The 16,691-nt window shown below is 47.0% G+C and overlaps 2 protein-coding genes across 2 annotated transcripts; both read left to right on the forward strand.

Annotated features, from left to right (window-relative positions):
- Window positions 1-3,477: 3,477 nt before the first annotated feature.
- Window positions 3,478-4,075, forward strand: C19H20orf141 (chromosome 19 C20orf141 homolog). The gene is made up of 2 exons (XM_058562148.1): window positions 3,478-3,743; window positions 3,838-4,075. Exons 1-2 carry the CDS (start codon window positions 3,478-3,480, stop codon window positions 4,073-4,075), a joined length of 504 nt encoding a protein of 167 aa, XP_058418131.1.
- A 532-nt stretch (window positions 4,076-4,607) lies between these two features.
- TMEM239 (transmembrane protein 239) lies at window positions 4,608-5,293 on the forward strand. Its single transcript, XM_058562149.1, has 2 exons — window positions 4,608-4,675; window positions 4,759-5,293. The coding sequence occupies exons 1-2, from the start codon at window positions 4,608-4,610 to the stop codon at window positions 5,291-5,293; spliced, it is 603 nt and encodes a 200-aa protein (XP_058418132.1).
- Window positions 5,294-16,691: the final 11,398 nt, after the last annotated feature.

Here is a 16,691-nt window from a genome sequence, read left to right on the forward strand (position 1 = left end):
TATTGCAACCTTTAGGGCCCTTTCATGCCCCTCTATGCCCCCGGAACCCCTCAGCACCTTCTCACATCCCTTTATAACCTCCTCATCCCCTCATGCCTTTCTGCGCTCTCAGCCAGACTGCTGCCTTTGGCCCTTGCCACTTGGTTACCTGGGGCTGCAAAGGTGCCAAGCCTGGAAGCATGTTCTGGAGGTGGCAGCTCCAAAGTGGCAGCAGGAGGTTTGCAGCCAGGTATTGGCATAGCCAGATCTCTAGCCCCGGGAGCCAGGTGGAGGATTTTTCACGGCCTCATGAGGATAAGCATGTTGCAAAGCACAACCGAGCAGGACAGAGTCAGACTGGGTGAAGACTCCTGCCCAAAAGGGATTTCGGTTTAAGGGGTGGGCTGGAAATTTCCTGCCAACTCCCCAGTGTGGTCAGGTGTCTGGAAGTGGAGAGGATAGATGACTTTGGTGCCACACAGGCTTAATTTCACATCCCACTTCTGCCATTTACTTGGTTTGGGTATCCTTGGATAGTAATCTCACCTCTCGGAGCCTCAGTTTCCTTATTTGTAAAATGGGAACAATAATAGCTTCCTCTCAGGGTTGCTGTGATGATGAAGTGATCTAATATGTGGTTCCAGGGGGCCCCTCAGTTAACTAGATGAATTAAAGGTGAGGAAAACAGCTTAATACAGTCCTCTTGCACCCATGTACATGGATGGGATAAAACAATATCAAGAAAAGAAAGGAGGCTATGTGTCTGGCTGCACAAATAGAGAAGTAGTGGAATCCACTGCCTGCCTGTGCCTCCTAATCTCCTGTCCCTGGTGCTGAGGCAGAACTCAATCCCTGCTAGATGCTCTCCCTATGATGCAGGTGAGCATTGATGGGGACTCGCCATTGATGTGGCACCTGGATGCACAAGAAGGCATCTCCCCACATGCCCATCCTTCCCTCACCACCACCTCCCCCAGCTGTCTCTCTTTTGTACATCAATATCTTTGAAAGCCTTGCTCCTCAAAGTGTGGCCGAGGACCAACAGCACCAGCATCCCCTGGGAGCTTGTTAGAAATGCAGAGTCCTGCCCCAGACCTACTGAATCAGAATCTGCATTTTAACAAGATCCCCAGAGGATTCAACCCCAGGAGATGCGTGTGCACATTACAGGCTGAGAAGCACTAGATGGAGATTTAGAGCACCTCCATCTAAAACGCATGAGATTCACACCTTCTAAGTTTGATGGTATGTGATACCATCACTAGAAATTTTATCTCAAGCCACAAGAGTACATCCACATAACGTTAGGAAATTGGTATATCACTCATCCTGGGAGAGTATATTCCTGATCTCTACAATATAACCCTATATTGATTTGCTTTTTTTAACTAAATCATTTTTATCAAAATACTACAGAATATAGTTTCCAAGGTAAATCACATGTAGGCTTGTAATAGAAGACTCTTTTCTATGCTGCTCCATTCCCAAGTCAACCACTTTTAATTCTTTTTGTTATTTCTCCTTGTATTTACCTCTATGCTTCTATTGTTATTTCTTGATTTTTCAATTTAGATGTTATCTGTGGATTTCCTGCTATGGAATTAAGGATTTAGCTTTCCTACCACCCTCCCCACCACACACCCCCAAATACACAAACATTTCCCCTCCTTCCATCCTCTCAAAAGGGCTAACTCACTGGAGTCAATATTCAGTGCTTATACTATGACCATGTAAACATTATCGCTCAACTTTTTGTGTTCCCTGGAGTTAGTAATTACTTTGTTTTATCATTTGCTTGGTTTTCTAAGCATCAATTGCTAATCTAATCCCAAAGCCTCCAACAGAACTTAACATTTATTTTGAATATGTCTAAAAACAGCAGATAATCAACCTCATTTTCTTCTGGAGACATCCCTGCTGGAGCATCTATCTTTTGATTCCAGGCTGGGTTACTTGCTTTCATCACCTGGGAGCACAGCTGGCATCCCAGGCCTTTCTCATCATCCCTCTCCTGTGTTTAGCCTCATTTCTTGAATCCCACATTGTCCTCTTTCTCAGTTTAATTCTCCGTTTTGCTGAAGTACATCCTCCAGTAGCTTCCTAAGAAAGAGTGTATGCAAGGTCAACTTTTTGAGAAATTATGTGGCTTAAAATGTCTTTATTCTAGCCTCACACTTGATAATCATTTGCACAGATATACATTTCTAGGTTAGAAATCATTTTCTCTCAGAATTTTGTGGGTATTGCTTTATTGCTCTGGGAAGAGCCAGAGTAAGGGCAATCAATGAATGGTCCCATCATTGGCTCTATAGGCTGTTGAGCCCATCACCACCAAAGATGCCAAGGCCACCAGGCTTGAGTCTTTGGACAGGGCCCACTAGAGGCAGATATGCAGCCTAATTCTTGCTCTGTCTCCTCCTCTCCTAGAGGCTGTATGGCCACTGTCCTCCTCCTCCCACCCCCATTAGTTTTCCTTCAAAGTAGGAAATGTGGACCAAGATTAAGTTCTTTCAATTATGATCCATTTCCCTCTTGCCTCTCAAGTCACTAAACTGAGATGTGCTGGAACCTCCATAAGCACCACCCATTTACAGATTATCAGTGGGGATAGGTTTCTTTTCCAGGTGACCAATCCCTTCATTACATGTTCATTTTCCTTAATTTCATTCTCAGAGGGTAACCTTAACCTCCAGTTTGGGGGTTACTATGTTGTAGCCTTCTTACATTCACATCCTCTACGCCATTTCTCGAATCTCAGTATCCACCTCCCACAAACCATAGTGTTTAGAACACCTAAACAACCCCTCCTGCCCCACCCCCATTTAGCAGGTCACAGGGGAGCCCAGCCCCAGAAAGCCTCAGGTTGCTTCCTGGCAGAGCCTATCTCTGCATTCCAGGGCTGAGTCCTGAAAACTCCCCTACAAGGGCCCACAGGCACCATCACCCTACTCTCAGGGGAGAGAGCTGGGGACAGAAAGATTGAATGACTTGCCCCTGGACACACAGCTCTAGGAACCTACAGAACAAAGGAAGCAGCCCTTCCTCCCTTGGTCAGCTGCCCATGTAGTGATGGGGTTAGAATGCCTTCCTGGCAATTCAGATCCCCAAGGGAGGGCCCTACTGCAGAGAATTAGCTGAGGCAAGACGGTGAGTCTCACTTCTCAGAAATTGCTGACCTCCTTCTAGCTAAGCCCCACCTAAGCCACCAGCTGCTTATGAGGCCGGAACCAGCAGCAGTCCCCTTCCTACCTCAGGGCCCCACCTGGCAATAGGTCACAATGTCCCAGCTGCCCAGTCCCAGAATGGCTGATCGAAGTGGGAGGAGGTGAGAAGGGTTGGGTGGGTGGGTATGTGGGGAGGGGGAGATTCCCAAGGAGCCCAATTTCCCACTCCCTGAGCTCACCCTTGAGTGTCTGTCAGGGTCCCACCCCCTACCACACTCCCACCCCCCACACTCCCTCCCAGCACTAGTCTTTCCTGTAACCTTCACCTCCTTCCATGACCCAGGGCTGCTTACCCAGGCCCAAAGCCCTTGCTTATCCTATCCCAGTCCCCCCTAGGGTCTTGGGTGCTGGGAAGGGGTCAGGTAGTCCAGTGGGTCCATGCGTGTCCCCCTGGGTCCCTAGCCCAGCCCAGCTCCTGGACAGTGTCCTAGGGCTGGGGGCACTGGGAATGACAATTTGGGCAGTCTGCTCCACGGCTGGCCCAGCCTTGCTGCTGCTGCTGCTACTAGTCAGCTTCCTGGCCTTCGACCTGCTCCACAGGTAAGTAGACAGCAGCCTGGCAAGTGGGCAGGTGTAGGCAGGCGAGCAGGTGGTCAACCTCTCGAAGCCCAGCTGCCACCATCTCTCTCCACAGGCCCACAGGTTCCACGCAGTCACAGCACACACTTCTCACAGGGGGCCAGAGTCACGGGGCCGGCGAGGGGCCAGGACAGCAGGAGGCTCTACTTCTGCCGACAGTGGCAGTCACGAGACGACTCAGCCTCCAGGAGGCTCTGCTATTGCTGCTCCTGGGCGTGCGGCTGCTCCTGGGAGCCCATGGCATGCCCTTGGCCCTGCTTGGCCTGGCTTTCTGTCTTCATCCTTGGGCCTGAGTGCCCTCCTGAAATACACTGGCCATGCTGTTTCCTCAGGCCTCCTTTCCTCCATCCTGGGCTGGGCAGGCAGGAGGGTACCCCTTTATTCCCAGCCTGACCCTCAGGGGACCTCCAGCCCCACAATATGGACAGCGGGTACCTGGGTCTGAATCTGAAGGCAGGGATAGAAGGCGAGATAAGGGGTAAGGAGCCCAAGGCCGGATGTGGTAGCCATCTCAGAGCCTGTGGCTTGGGGGTGGCCATTCTGGCTTCCTTTGTAGCTCTAGAGAATGGGTGCCCAGAAAGACTTGCAAGAGAGCAGAGTGGGACTGGATATCAGCCAACAGGGCAGGGACAGGAATCCAGAGAAGGCTTCACAAAAGAGAGCATGAGAATTTACATCTATGGGCTTACCAGGCTCCCCTGCCAGCCTGGAGGGTCCATGGAGAGGGGCTCAGGTGAGCCTCATACTCTGGAGTGGCTCTTCTCTTGGCTGGACCCCACCCCAGCCCGGGTCACAATGGGGCTCCTCTGGGGAGGGTAGGAGCGAATGAGAGTGGGGGCTTGCCTCTGGCTACCAAGCCGTCCCGGGCACTGCAGGCAGCAACATGACTTAGGTGGCTCTGCCCAGAGGTAAGACCCAGGCCCCAGCTCAAAGCCTCACCCCACCCATGCTGGTGCCCTCCTGACCCCTGCACCCCCTCCTGCCCTGAGGACCCAGGCATCTCCAGGATTGCTCCTGCAGCTGGCCTGGCTCTCTCCCCAGGTGCACCAGCCGTGATGCAGCAGCCGCGAATGGAGACAGATGCCACTGGGGCCGGCGAGGGGCCACAGCCGGCAGTGCCCTGGTCGGCTTGGGTCACGTGGCAGGGCTGGGTGCACTGGTGCATGTGCCGCATGCCCCGGAGCTGGACCCAGTGGTGGACCACATCGGGTTGGCGGCAACCAGTGCAGCGTGTGCTGTGGGGTCTAGAGGGAATCCTCTACCTGCTGCTGGCCCTGATGCTGTGCCATGCTCTCTTCACTACTGGCTCCCACCTGCTGAGCTCCTTGTGGCCTGTCGTGGCTGCAGCGTGGAGCCATCTGCTGCCGGCTGTCCTGCTGCTGGTGCTCAGTGCCCTCCCCGCCCTGCTCTTCACCGCCTCCTTCCTGCTGCTGTTCTCCACGCTGCTGAGCCTCGTGGGCCTCCTCACCTCCATGTCTCACCCAGGCTACGCTCAGGACTTGGACCAATAGAAGGGCAACCCCATCCCGCTGCCTGTGTCTGTTGAGCCCTGGCCTAGGGCCTGAGGCCCAGGGGAGAGGGAGGGCAGTGGGACCAGGGCCTTCCTGCCTCAGCAGGCCCTAGACCTCCAACCTCTAGCACTGGTTGGGTCACGCGTGATGTTGCTGGAGCCGGCAGGGTAGATTAGCCTGACCTCTGGGCACCTCCATCAAGTTGACGCTGCAGGTACTTGGTGTAGGGGCTCAAGGGCTTTGAGAAGAGGGGACAGGGCAGAAGGCTTAGCCAGGGAAAGAGCTCGGCCAAGCCACCAAGAGCTCCCACATGGGTGTGGTGACACCACTGGGGCCCCCTTAGCAACTGGCACCATCTTTTTCTTGCAGCTGCTCTGCTGTCTCAGCTTCAGACTCATTGAGAACTTCTACCTGGGTACCCCTACTTGCCATTCCTGTCACCAACCCCTTCTTTTCACTTCCTCAGGCTCTAGAAAAGGCCCACTGACTGAAACCTAGCTGAGAGAGGGCTGGCCAGAAGCCCCATGAGACCTCAACTAACTCACCTCCCAGACCTTTCTGCCCAGTCAACCCTCACTCCCTAGACGTCCTACGTCCTGCTCAGTCCACATCCCTAAGTCTGGGAAATGGGCCAACTAGGGTAGTGAGGGTCCCAGAGAGTACCTAAGCTTTAAGACTCCTAAAGTCTGTTATCGAAAAACGAACAAGACGTCCTGTTTCACCCACCTACACAATGTGTGGCCCTGGCCAATCAATTCTTTTGAACCTCAGTGTTAAGTGGGTCCTGACACTGTCCTGGGGTTGTTGTGAGTCAAAGGCAATACCAGTGTGTGAAGTACTTTGTAAAGACCAGAAAACTGTAAGATATTGTCTTGAACTCTAAGAACATTCTCTAGGCTCAAAAGGTCTTTTGACCCCGAAGGCCATTGAAAGAGCAGGAAGCTTCCCTAGGCCTTCAGAGAAATGCTCTGTCATGGATACAGTTTGGGCTCTACGATGGTAAACAGAGGATGGATGGGAATGGACAAGATGTTAAAGGTCTTATGCTATGAAATCTCAAAACGTGCAGATGTTGAACTCTTCTGATTGTGAAATGCTTGGCTGGGGCTTGGTGCTAGGAGATGCTTGCACAGCTGTGTGAGTGGGGAAAGTGTAGCCCATGGGTTTCTAAAACCAACCCAGCAAGCTGTTCACATCACCAGGAAGGCCTTGGAAGGTGGCATCCCTTGATGCCGAGGATGCTGGCTGTTCCCTCTGCTGACTCGCCAAACAAAACAGTGAGTGACCAGTCATTACCGAGTAAGCACATGATAGACAGCTTTACCCACAGCTAAGAACCACCCACCTGACTCCAAGCCACTCCTGACCCTCCTGACCCTCCCCAGCTCCCCCCCAGTCCCAACCCCACTGTATATCTAACCCTAAAATCCTGCTCCTAAAGCCCTAGACCCAAAGTCCCCCTCTTCTGCCACCTAAATATTCAGGGGCTGGGGACCAGCCCCTAGAACCTGGGTTCATTTTTGCCAAAACCCATTTGCTGTGGAGTTTCATAACCCTGCATGCCACTGGCTAGATGCCTTTAGCATCAGTGCCTGAAACCCCAGGCACCTCCTTCCTGTTCCCTTGTGGTTCTCTCTGAAATAAGGCCTGGTAGTGAGCGCAAAGCAGAACTCGGAGGTGGCATAGCCTCGTGGTTAGTGTGGGCTTTGGTGTATTAGCTGAGGCTGGGTTCAAATCCCAGCATTGTCACTTTCTAGCTCCACGGCCTTGTTGGAAATTGCTAAGCCTTCTTGAACTTCATTGTCTTCATGGGTAAAACAACGGCAAAAATGCCTGTCTTGGGCCGGCCCCGTAGCTTAGCGGTTAAGTGCGCGCGCTCCGCTACTGGCGGCCGGGATTCAGATCCCTGGCGTGCACCGAGGCACCGCTTCTCCAGCCATGCTGAGGTGGCGTCCCACATACAGCAACTAGAAGGATGTGCAGCTATGACATACAACTATCTACTGGGGCTTTGGGGAAAAAAAAAAGGAGGAGGATTGGCAACAGATGTTAGCTCAGAGCCGGTCTTCCTCAGCAAAAAGAGGAGGATTAGCATGGATGTTAGCTCAGGGCTGATCTTCCTCACAAAAAAAAATTAAAAAAAAAAAATGCCTGTCTTAGGGCTCCTGGCATGTGGGTGAAGTTCCTGGACTGACTCCTCACACCACTAACTGTAGCCATGCTGTTACTATTCCATTTTAGAAATGAGAAGTCAGCCTCTTGCCAGTGGCACACCTGGGCTGTTTGAGTCCTAGTCCACTCTAACAGCTACTAATGGGAAAGCGATGGAGGAAATACAACCTAACTGAAGACTCCATGGCTTCCCAATGCCTGTTCTTAAAGCTCCTTTCAGAGGCCAGGATGCTAGTCTTGGGTCCATCATAGACTTAGCCGTGCATTGCTGGCCAGGGACATCACTCTGGAGCCTTGGGGCCATTCTGATTAAGGGAGAGAGGAGGTTTTGGCCCAGACCAGACACACTGGGGGGCTGGATGTAGGCAGGAGCAAGGAGAAGGCCTTCTTCCCTTACATAAATACATACCTTCCACCCTCCTGCTCTGCTGGTGTGGGGTAAGGTGTTACAGCCATCCCGGAGAACAGATGGGCAATACTTATCAAATTAGATCAACACATACCCTGTGACCCAGCAACCCAAAATGAATTCTCAGAGGCCCATAAGGGCCTTGCTCCTCAAAGTGTGGTCCCAGGACCAGTAGTATAGGCATCACCTGGGAGCTGGCTAGAAATGCAGAGTCAAAGGCCCCACCCCAGGTCTGCTGAATCAGAGCCTGCATTTTAACAAGATTCCCAGGTGCTACACGAGGACACTAATGTTTGAGAAGTGCTGCATAAGAGGGGATGTGTATGAGAATGATGATTGTGCTGTTATTGGTGATGGCAGGAGATGGGAAAGGTAATGAGCACCGTGGAGAGGAGGCAGCAGGCAGTTAGAAGGGGCGAAGCTACACTGATGAATCTTGAAATCTTAGAGTTGAGAGAAAAGAAACTGAAAGAGAAATAATACAATTCTTTTTATACAAATTTAAAATGCATGTCAGCAAAACAAGACACTTTTTTTTTTTGGCAAGAACACATAAAAACAAAACATAAACAATGGAATGGCGAACTCTAGGGGCAGCCGAATGGGAGTGGAGTATGCAGATAAAAAGGAATCAAGTGAGCGACCTTGCAGAGAGGAAAGAAAAACGATAGCAAGAACACAATTCCTGAAATTCTTTTAAATGTAGAAAAAGTCATCCCTTTAGAGTTAAAAAACCTAAAAATGCAAGCCTGGGGAGAAAGAACATGCTGGAATGAAGGAGTTGTAAGCCTTTCCGGTTTGGGCCAAGAAGGGAGAGTTGTTTGGCCTGAGTGACCTGGGCGGCTGGGTCTGTATCTTTGCCGGTCCTCCCCCACCCCACCCCCCAGCCTGCTTTGATGGGGGTGGGGATCCCGTAACTCGTGTGGCCTGGCCAGAAAAATAATCAGATCAAGCTGGAGGGGGGTGGGGTGGCATAAGGAACCGGAGCGGAGAAGGTGTCAGCCGCGAGGGGCCCTGCATCTAACAAAGCACAGAGGAGATCCACAGCTGCATACACATATCCTGGGGGCGCCTGGGAGCAGGAGCGCCCGGTAGGACTTTCCTCTGCCCCAAGGAACAAGGAGCAGTGAGTACGGCCGGACCGCGAGAGGGTCCGGGAGGGCGGCGTCAAGAGGGCTGATGACGCTGGGGGGCACCACTTGAGACGTAGTTGTCAGTGGCCACACTGGGGGAAGGAGAGGGGTCCGTGGAAGGAGGAGGCTGTGCGGCGCCCAGGGAACCTCTAAGGGCCGGCTGCGAGAAGCCGGGAGGGGGCATTCTCCCTCAGACCCCTGTGTGCAGGGGAAAGGCGGAGGCCGTCCTGGCTCGGGGGTGAGGGGAGCGGCTCCACTCACTGAGCAGTCGGTGGCCACAGAGGAGGAGGGTGGAGACCGGGTCTTGGGGGTGGGTGGCGGCCAGCACTGCGCGGGGAGGTCGCCCTAGGAGCAGGTGCGGGGTGCGGGCACCGCGCTATGCTCTAGGCTCAGGTGCGCGGGAGACGGGCCAGGTCGACGGCTGGAGGGCGTCGAGGCGGGCGCATTGACTGTGGGGGCAGAGCGGGGCAGGCAGGGGCCTGAGGCTGGGAAGGAAATCCCAAGCCTCGCGGGGGTCGGAGGGCTGTGCGCAACCACACAGGGAAGGTGCTAACCATCCCGGAAAGTCTACACCCCCGGAATCGCAGCTTGCTGACCCGGCGACCGATAGTGCAAGGCGCGCCCCCTGGCGGAGATCTCCAGCTCTGGGCATGAAGAGTCGGGTTTGGCTGGAGCGTGGGAAGGGAGGGAAGGAAGGAGAGGCATCTCACTGGCCAAGACGCGGCGCTGGGGCCGAGAGTAGATCCTGGGACTAGGAAGGGGCATCTCTGGCCCACTGTCATCACAGTGGCAGTGTCGTTGACTCCTGACCCCTTATTCCAAATCTCCAGCCTGGGTCCCCCAGCCAGAAACCTAGAGGCATCGAGGGCAGAGCTCATGAGAATCCTGGAGAAGGAAGGGCCCAGTCTAGCAGGCTTCAATGTATCTGGGACTCCTGGCCTAGCCCTAGTCTATTATCCCATTCCTCCAGAGGTAAAGAGCCATCTTTTGTGAGGTTCTGTCAGGGTGGGGATGCAACCAACTTGAGACAAGTTGTTCTTTCCTGCTGAGCAAACACCTCTTCAGTATTCTGGATCTTGCTTCATTTATACTGCCTGCTTACCTTTCAAATATTTTCCATCTTAAAAATAACAGAACTTGATTTAGGATCTTTTCCTTCTACCATGTTTTCTGGCCTGTGTCTTCAAATTTCTAACCAAAAAAACAAGTTTTGAAAATATGAGAGGGGCCACCCAGTGGCCTAGAAGTTACAGTCAGTGCACTCCACCTTGGGAGACCAGGTTCAGTTCCCAGCAGGGACCTACACCACTCCTCAGGGGCCATGCTGTGGTGGCAACCCACATACAAAATGGAGGAAGATTGGCACAGATGTTAGCTCAGGCGAATCTTCAAGCAAAAAAGAGGAAGATTGGCAACAGATGTTAGCTCAGGGCAAATCTTCCTCAGCAAAAAAATTTAAAAAATGTAATACTGTACACTTGCAAAATATTTGTAACATATATGAAAGTTGTGAAGCCTTCTAAACTGAAGGCTACCACATCGATCTAACAGCCAGATGTTATCAGAATAGGGCTCTTCCTGTGCGTTCATCTTCTGACCGTGCCAGCTGGAATTTCCAGACAATGGCATATGGAATTGCTGTTCATAGGCACCTTTGGCTTGACCCTGATTTAAAAGGAACTGCTTCTAAGGATCTACCATTAAGAATTATGCAGATTACTGTAGAGTTTTGCTAGCTAACCTTGATCCAGTTAACGAAATTCCTTCGCATTCCTAGTTTGCTAAACCATTCCTGGAAAAAACTCATCCTAGTTTCCTTTTAATTGACATATAGTTCACACACACATTTTACATTCAAGTAAAATGCACAAATCTTGAGGGTACAGATCAATGAATTTTTGCATAGTTGTGTGTGTGTCCAGGTAACTACCACCCAGATCAAGACGTAGAACTTTTCCATCATCCAAGAAAGTCCCACTATGCCCTTTCCCAATCAATCCTTTTCCCGGAATGGTAGCCACTATTCTGACTTCTATCACCATAGATTACCCTATTCTTGAAATCATATAGAACAAAATCATACAAAAGGTACTCTAGAGTCTGGCTTTTTTCAAGGTTATATTGTGAGATGTATCTATGCTGTTGCGTCTATCAGTAGTTTGTTCTTCTTTATTATTGTGTACTATCCTATTGTATGGGAAGACAACAATTTATTTATCCACTCTCCTGTTGATGGACATTTGGCTTGTTTCCAAGTTTTGGCTACTATGAATAAAATTTCTGTGAATATTCTTGTACAAGTCTTTTGGTAGACAGATGCACTCATTTCTCTTGAAGTGAAATTGTTGGATCATAGAGTATGTAAATGTTCAACTTTAGTAAATGCTGCCCAGTAATTTCCAAAGTGATTTGTACCAAGCAGTGATTCCACGACTTTTTTCAGCCTATCCACCTAATTCATTTTTCAGGGTTTCTGTTCTCTCCTGGTTATCAGATATGGTATTTACATTTCTGTTTCTCATTTTTACTTTTGCTTAGGTGATTTTTGAGAGGAGGAGGAAATACCACCTTTACTCTATCACAACCTCTTTCCTTTTTAAAGCCAAGAATGCAAGGTTGGTTTGACATTCAAAAAAACAATTAATATAATTCACATTATAAAACTAAAAAGTAAACAAAATCATTTCAATAGATGCAGAAAAGTCATTTGAAAAAATCCAACATCTATTCTTGATCAAAAAAAAAAACAAAAAAACAACCTGGAGCCGGCCCGGTGGCGCAAGCAGTTAAGTGCGCATGCTCCACTTCAGCGGCCTGGGGTTCACAGGTTCGGATCCCGGGCGTGCACCGACACACCACTTGGTAAGCCATGCTATGGCGGCGTCCCATATAAAGTAGAGGAAGATGGGCACGGATGTCAGCTCAGGGCCACTCTTCCTCAAGAAAAAAGGGGAGGATTGGCATTGGATGTTAGCTCAGGGCTAGTCCTCCTCACGAAAATAAACAGAACAAAACCTCTCAGCAAACTAGGAATAGAAGGAAACTTCAACTTTATGGAGGGCATCTATGAAAATCCTACAGCTATTCCATACTTAATGGTGAAAAAACTGCATACTTTTCCCTTAAGATCAGGAACAAAACGAGTATGTCTGTTCTCACCACTTCTATCCAACCTTGTACTGGGCGTCCTAGCTAGTGCAATAAAGCAAGAAATATAAATGAAAAGGAACACAGATTGGAAAGCAAGAAGTAAAACTGCCTCTATTCGCAGACAACAGGATTGCCTATGTAGAGAATCCAATGGAATCTATAAAAAAGCTACTAGAACTAATAAGTGAATTTAGCAAAGTAACTAAGATGTGTACATGGTCATGGTTATGATATAAGGTCAATTTACAAAAATCAATTGTATTTCTCTGTACTAGCAATGAATGATTAGAAATAGAAATTTAAAAAACAATATCATTTACAATAAAAAAATGAGCACTTAGGGGTAAATCTGACAAAAGCTATGAAAGATCTGTACACTGATAACTACAAAATAATGCTGAGAGAAATTAAAGAAGACCTAAATAAATAGATATATCTTGCTCATGGGTTGGATGACTCAATATTGTTAAGATGTCAGTTTTCCCCAAATTGACCTATATATTCAATACAATCATAATCAAAATCCCAGCATTTTAGTAGAAATTAACAAGTTGATTTTAAAACTCATATGGAAATATAAAGGACCTAGAATAGCCAAAATAACTTTGGTAAAGAAAAACAATGTTGTAGGATTAACACTACCTGATTTCAAGACATCATAAAGCTATAGTAATCAAGAGAGTATGGTATTGGCATAAGAAAGACAAATAGATCGATGGAACAGAGTATCGAGTCCAGAAATAGATTTACACACATACATACAACTGATTTTAGACAAAGGTGCAAAGGGAATTTAGTGGAGAAGGACAGTCTTCAACAAATAGTACTGGAACCACTGGATATTCATACGTAAAAAAATTTTTTTTTTAATTCATACCTTGCACCATATACAAAAATTAATTCAAAATAGATCATAGACCTAAATGTAAAACCTAAAACTATAAACCTTCTAGAAGAAAACATAGAGGAAAGTAGTTGTAACTGATACCGACTCAAGACAAGATTGACATGAGGGAAGCCATACTGTAGGGGAAAAAACCCTATTGTAACTTTGAATGACCTCTGACAAACTAACCCAGCTGGATATGCACCCTCCAGGAGACCTAACTGCTCTGTAGATTTTATGACCCCTGCTTGTGCATGTACCTCCCAGGTGCGATGATGATAACTTTGTTATTTTGAGTTCCTTAAGAATGTGATGACTCCCAGAGAGTGTATGCTGATAGCCATCATCAATGAAAACTGAAAGATCTGGTGTGGCACTGCCAGTCTGTAACACCAGAGGGTCAACATTCATAACCCTCTCCCCTATAACCCATCGGCCTATATAACTGCTGTAAGATTTTGTGCCCCCTTAAGATGGTTCTTTGAGACATTAGTCGGCCATATTCCCCCTGGCTAGCAAGCTGTAATAAACTGCCCTTTCTTTTCCACCACCTTGCCTCTTGATGATTGGCTTTTGTCTCGTGGCGAGCAGATTGTGCCCTTTGTGCGGTAACACAACGTTTGGTTAGGCAAAGATTTCTTAGCTATGACACCAAAGGCATAATCCATAAAACAAAAATTTAATAAACTACCCCTGATCAAAATTAAAATTTTCAGTTCTTCAAAAGACACTGTTAGGAAAAAGACAAGCCACAGACTTGGAGAAAATATTTGCAAACCATACACCTGATACAGGACTTGGATCCAGAATAAAGAACTCTCAAAGCCCAATAACAAGTTTTAAAAAAAGGGGGTGGGGGGAGAGGAAGAACAAACAACTTGAATAGAAACTTTATCAAAGAAGATATATAGATTGCAAATAAGCACAGGAATAGATGTTCAACATCATTAGTCATTATGGAAACGAGAATTAAAACCATGCTATCCACCTATTAGAATGGCTAATATTAAAAAGACTCACCAACACAAAGTGTTGGCGAGGATGTGAAGTTCAACCCTCACGCACTACTAGTGGGAATGTAGAACAGAACCACCACTTTGGAAAATCATTTGACAGTTTCTTAAAATGTTAAACGTACATCTACCATATGATCTAGCCATTTCATTCCTAGGTATTTATCAAAGAGAAATGATATGTCCATACAAAGATTTGTACATAAATGTTCACAGCAGCTTTATTTGTAATAGCCAAAAACTAAAAATAACTCAGATGTCCATCAAAAGGTGAATGGATAAACAAACATTGGTATAGCCATAAAATGGACTACTACTCAGCTATAAAAAGGAATAAACTACTGATACACAAAACAACATGGATAATTTTGACATTGTTCCATTAATCTCATTAATTAGACTGAATGAAAGAAGCCAGATGAAAAAGAGTACCTTTGAATGATTCCATTTACATAAACTTCAAGGAAATGCAAATTTATCTATAGTAACAGAAAGCAAATCAGTTTCAATGGTTGCTTGGGGATGGGAGTGGGGAGAGGAGACAGAGAGGGATTATAAAGAGGCAGAAGGATAAATTTCATCATCTTGATTGTGATAATGGTTTCACAGATGTACACACTTCAAAATTTATCAAATTGTACATGTGAAATATGTGCAGTTTATTGTCGGTCAGTTACAACTCAATAAAGCATTTTTTTTAAGTATATGTCCATTTCCTTGCAATCAGAAGTTTATCTTTCCCTAATGTACATGGTAGATGTACTTAAACACTAAAATGTACTCAACACATAATCTATGCAAGGAACTGGGTAACATAACAGAAAGCCAGGTATCTGCTTTTGTTGGGAAACTTCCAGTTTGGTTAAAATGTTTTGAAAAAAATTCCACTAATTTTCTTTTCTTAAAAGACTATTTTTCCCCTGGAAAATAAAGGCTGGCATCACAACTGAAGTGCTCATACATCTTTTACTCCTTTCAGGAATATCTCAGTATGGCAAAGGAAAGGATACTGGAGCCATTCTTTAAAAACCAAGATTCCATGCATGAGAGGGAGTCTGTGTAAGACTGTCTTATTACATGATTTGTCAATGGTCAAATACGAATGGTTTTTGAGACAACGAAGTTTGAGTTCTGTCATGCTTAACTAGCAAATAATGTGCCTACGTACTGGAGAAACATAAGATTTTCATTGTTTTACATCTCAAAACAAAGGCCAGGTGGGGCTGGCCCGGTGACATAGTGGTTAAGTTCACCCGCTTCACTTCAGTGGCCCAGAGTTTGTGGGCCCAGATCCTGGGTGTGGACCAACACACCACTCATCAAGCCATGCTGTGGTGGTGTCCCACATACAGAATAGAGGGAGATTGGCACAGATGTTAGCTCAGGGACAATCTTTCTCAAGCAAAAAGAGGAGGATTGGTAATAGATATTAGCTCAGGGCTGATCTTCCTCACCAAAAAACAAACAAAAAGAACCAAAAAAACCCAATAAAGGCCAGAAAACAATTTAAATGCATGTAATGACCTGTATATAGCTGTTTTGTCTAAGTTTCTTGTTTCCCAGTCATGAGTGAATGAAATCTGTAACAGAGGAGTCAAGTGTCTCATATTGTATGCTTATATGACAACAAACTGAAAATAAAATAATTTATCTCCATTCCATTCTTATGATCAATTTCAAATCTATGTCGGGATGCTGAAGAAAAAAGTTTACGAAAACTCATGGTAGGCAAAGGGAACCATATAGCAAGATGGAGTTGAAATTAGAAATGCAGAGGTAGAATGACGGGGATACAGAGCACACTGAACAGTCTCAAGATACTTACAGAGCGAGAATTCCAGAATTGGGATGGAGTTTGAAGAGAGTGGAAAAGCCTAGGAAAGGCTCAATAGGGAAGGTGACAGGGAATTCTTAGCGCACAGGATGGCAAACAACAGAGAAGTCCCTGTGAGGCTCGGTAACTCATATCACTTTTTTCCGTAATCAGCCCAGGTGGACAGTTTTCTCCAGCAACATTGAGAAGCCCCAGAATCAGAGGTGCAAAATTGTCCAGACAGACAAAAGGGTTTTGAGGAAAGGCAAAAAGGATTGAACAAAGGGATTGGGCAAACTAGATTCAACCTAAGAGGGCTGCTCCAAGGATGGGTTTTCGTTAACAAAAAGAAAAAATTAATTTTTGCAAAAAAAAAAAAATCTAAAACCTTATCTCCCTAATAAGGTGCTTTTTTTCATTTTCGTATGTTCCCTTCCACTTTTTGTCTATACCAAGGAAAACCAAGCTTGCTGGTGCCTTTGCACACTGTCTCATTTGATTCTCAACTGCCCAGTTGAGGTTGCTCTCTAAAGGGTTTTAACTCCCATTGTCTGCACCAGTTGCCCCAGCACCAGCATGTCTTAATAGCTTCCTTTCATTTGCATTTAGTAGATTGCTACCAAGGATCAACACTTTTCTGGTCTATTTCCATCTCCTTCTGTGTGAGATATTATATCCTTTGCCAAGGCAAAATCTCAATAATAGGTGTGGAAAGTTAATGCAAGAACTCTGCATCCCTCTCTACCATCCAATTCTACTTGAAGATTATTTAATGGGTCTCTGTGTTATTTTCCTGCCCCACATCACTTATCAGCCCACTGC

The sequence above is a fragment of the Diceros bicornis genome, chromosome 19, assembly GCF_020826845.1.
Source record: "Diceros bicornis minor isolate mBicDic1 chromosome 19, mDicBic1.mat.cur, whole genome shotgun sequence".
In the NCBI taxonomy this organism is placed as follows: domain Eukaryota; kingdom Metazoa; phylum Chordata; class Mammalia; order Perissodactyla; family Rhinocerotidae; genus Diceros; species Diceros bicornis.

What these genes read in the sequence shown, in the direction of transcription:
- TMEM239 (XM_058562149.1), top strand. Translation starts at nt 4,608, where the DNA reads ATGAGAGTGGGGGCTTGCCTCTGGCTACCAAGCCGTCCCGGGCACTGC. An exon ending in AGGCAGCAACATGACTTAGG is followed by an intron (nt 4,676 to 4,758) that starts TGGCTCTGCCCA and finishes CCCCTGCACCCC; the next exon opens with CTCCTGCCCTGAGGACCCAG.
- C19H20orf141 (XM_058562148.1), top strand. Translation starts at nt 3,478, where the DNA reads ATGACCCAGGGCTGCTTACCCAGGCCCAAAGCCCTTGCTTATCCTATC. An exon ending in GCCTTCGACCTGCTCCACAG is followed by an intron (nt 3,744 to 3,837) that starts GTAAGTAGACAG and finishes CTCTCTCCACAG; the next exon opens with GCCCACAGGTTCCACGCAGT.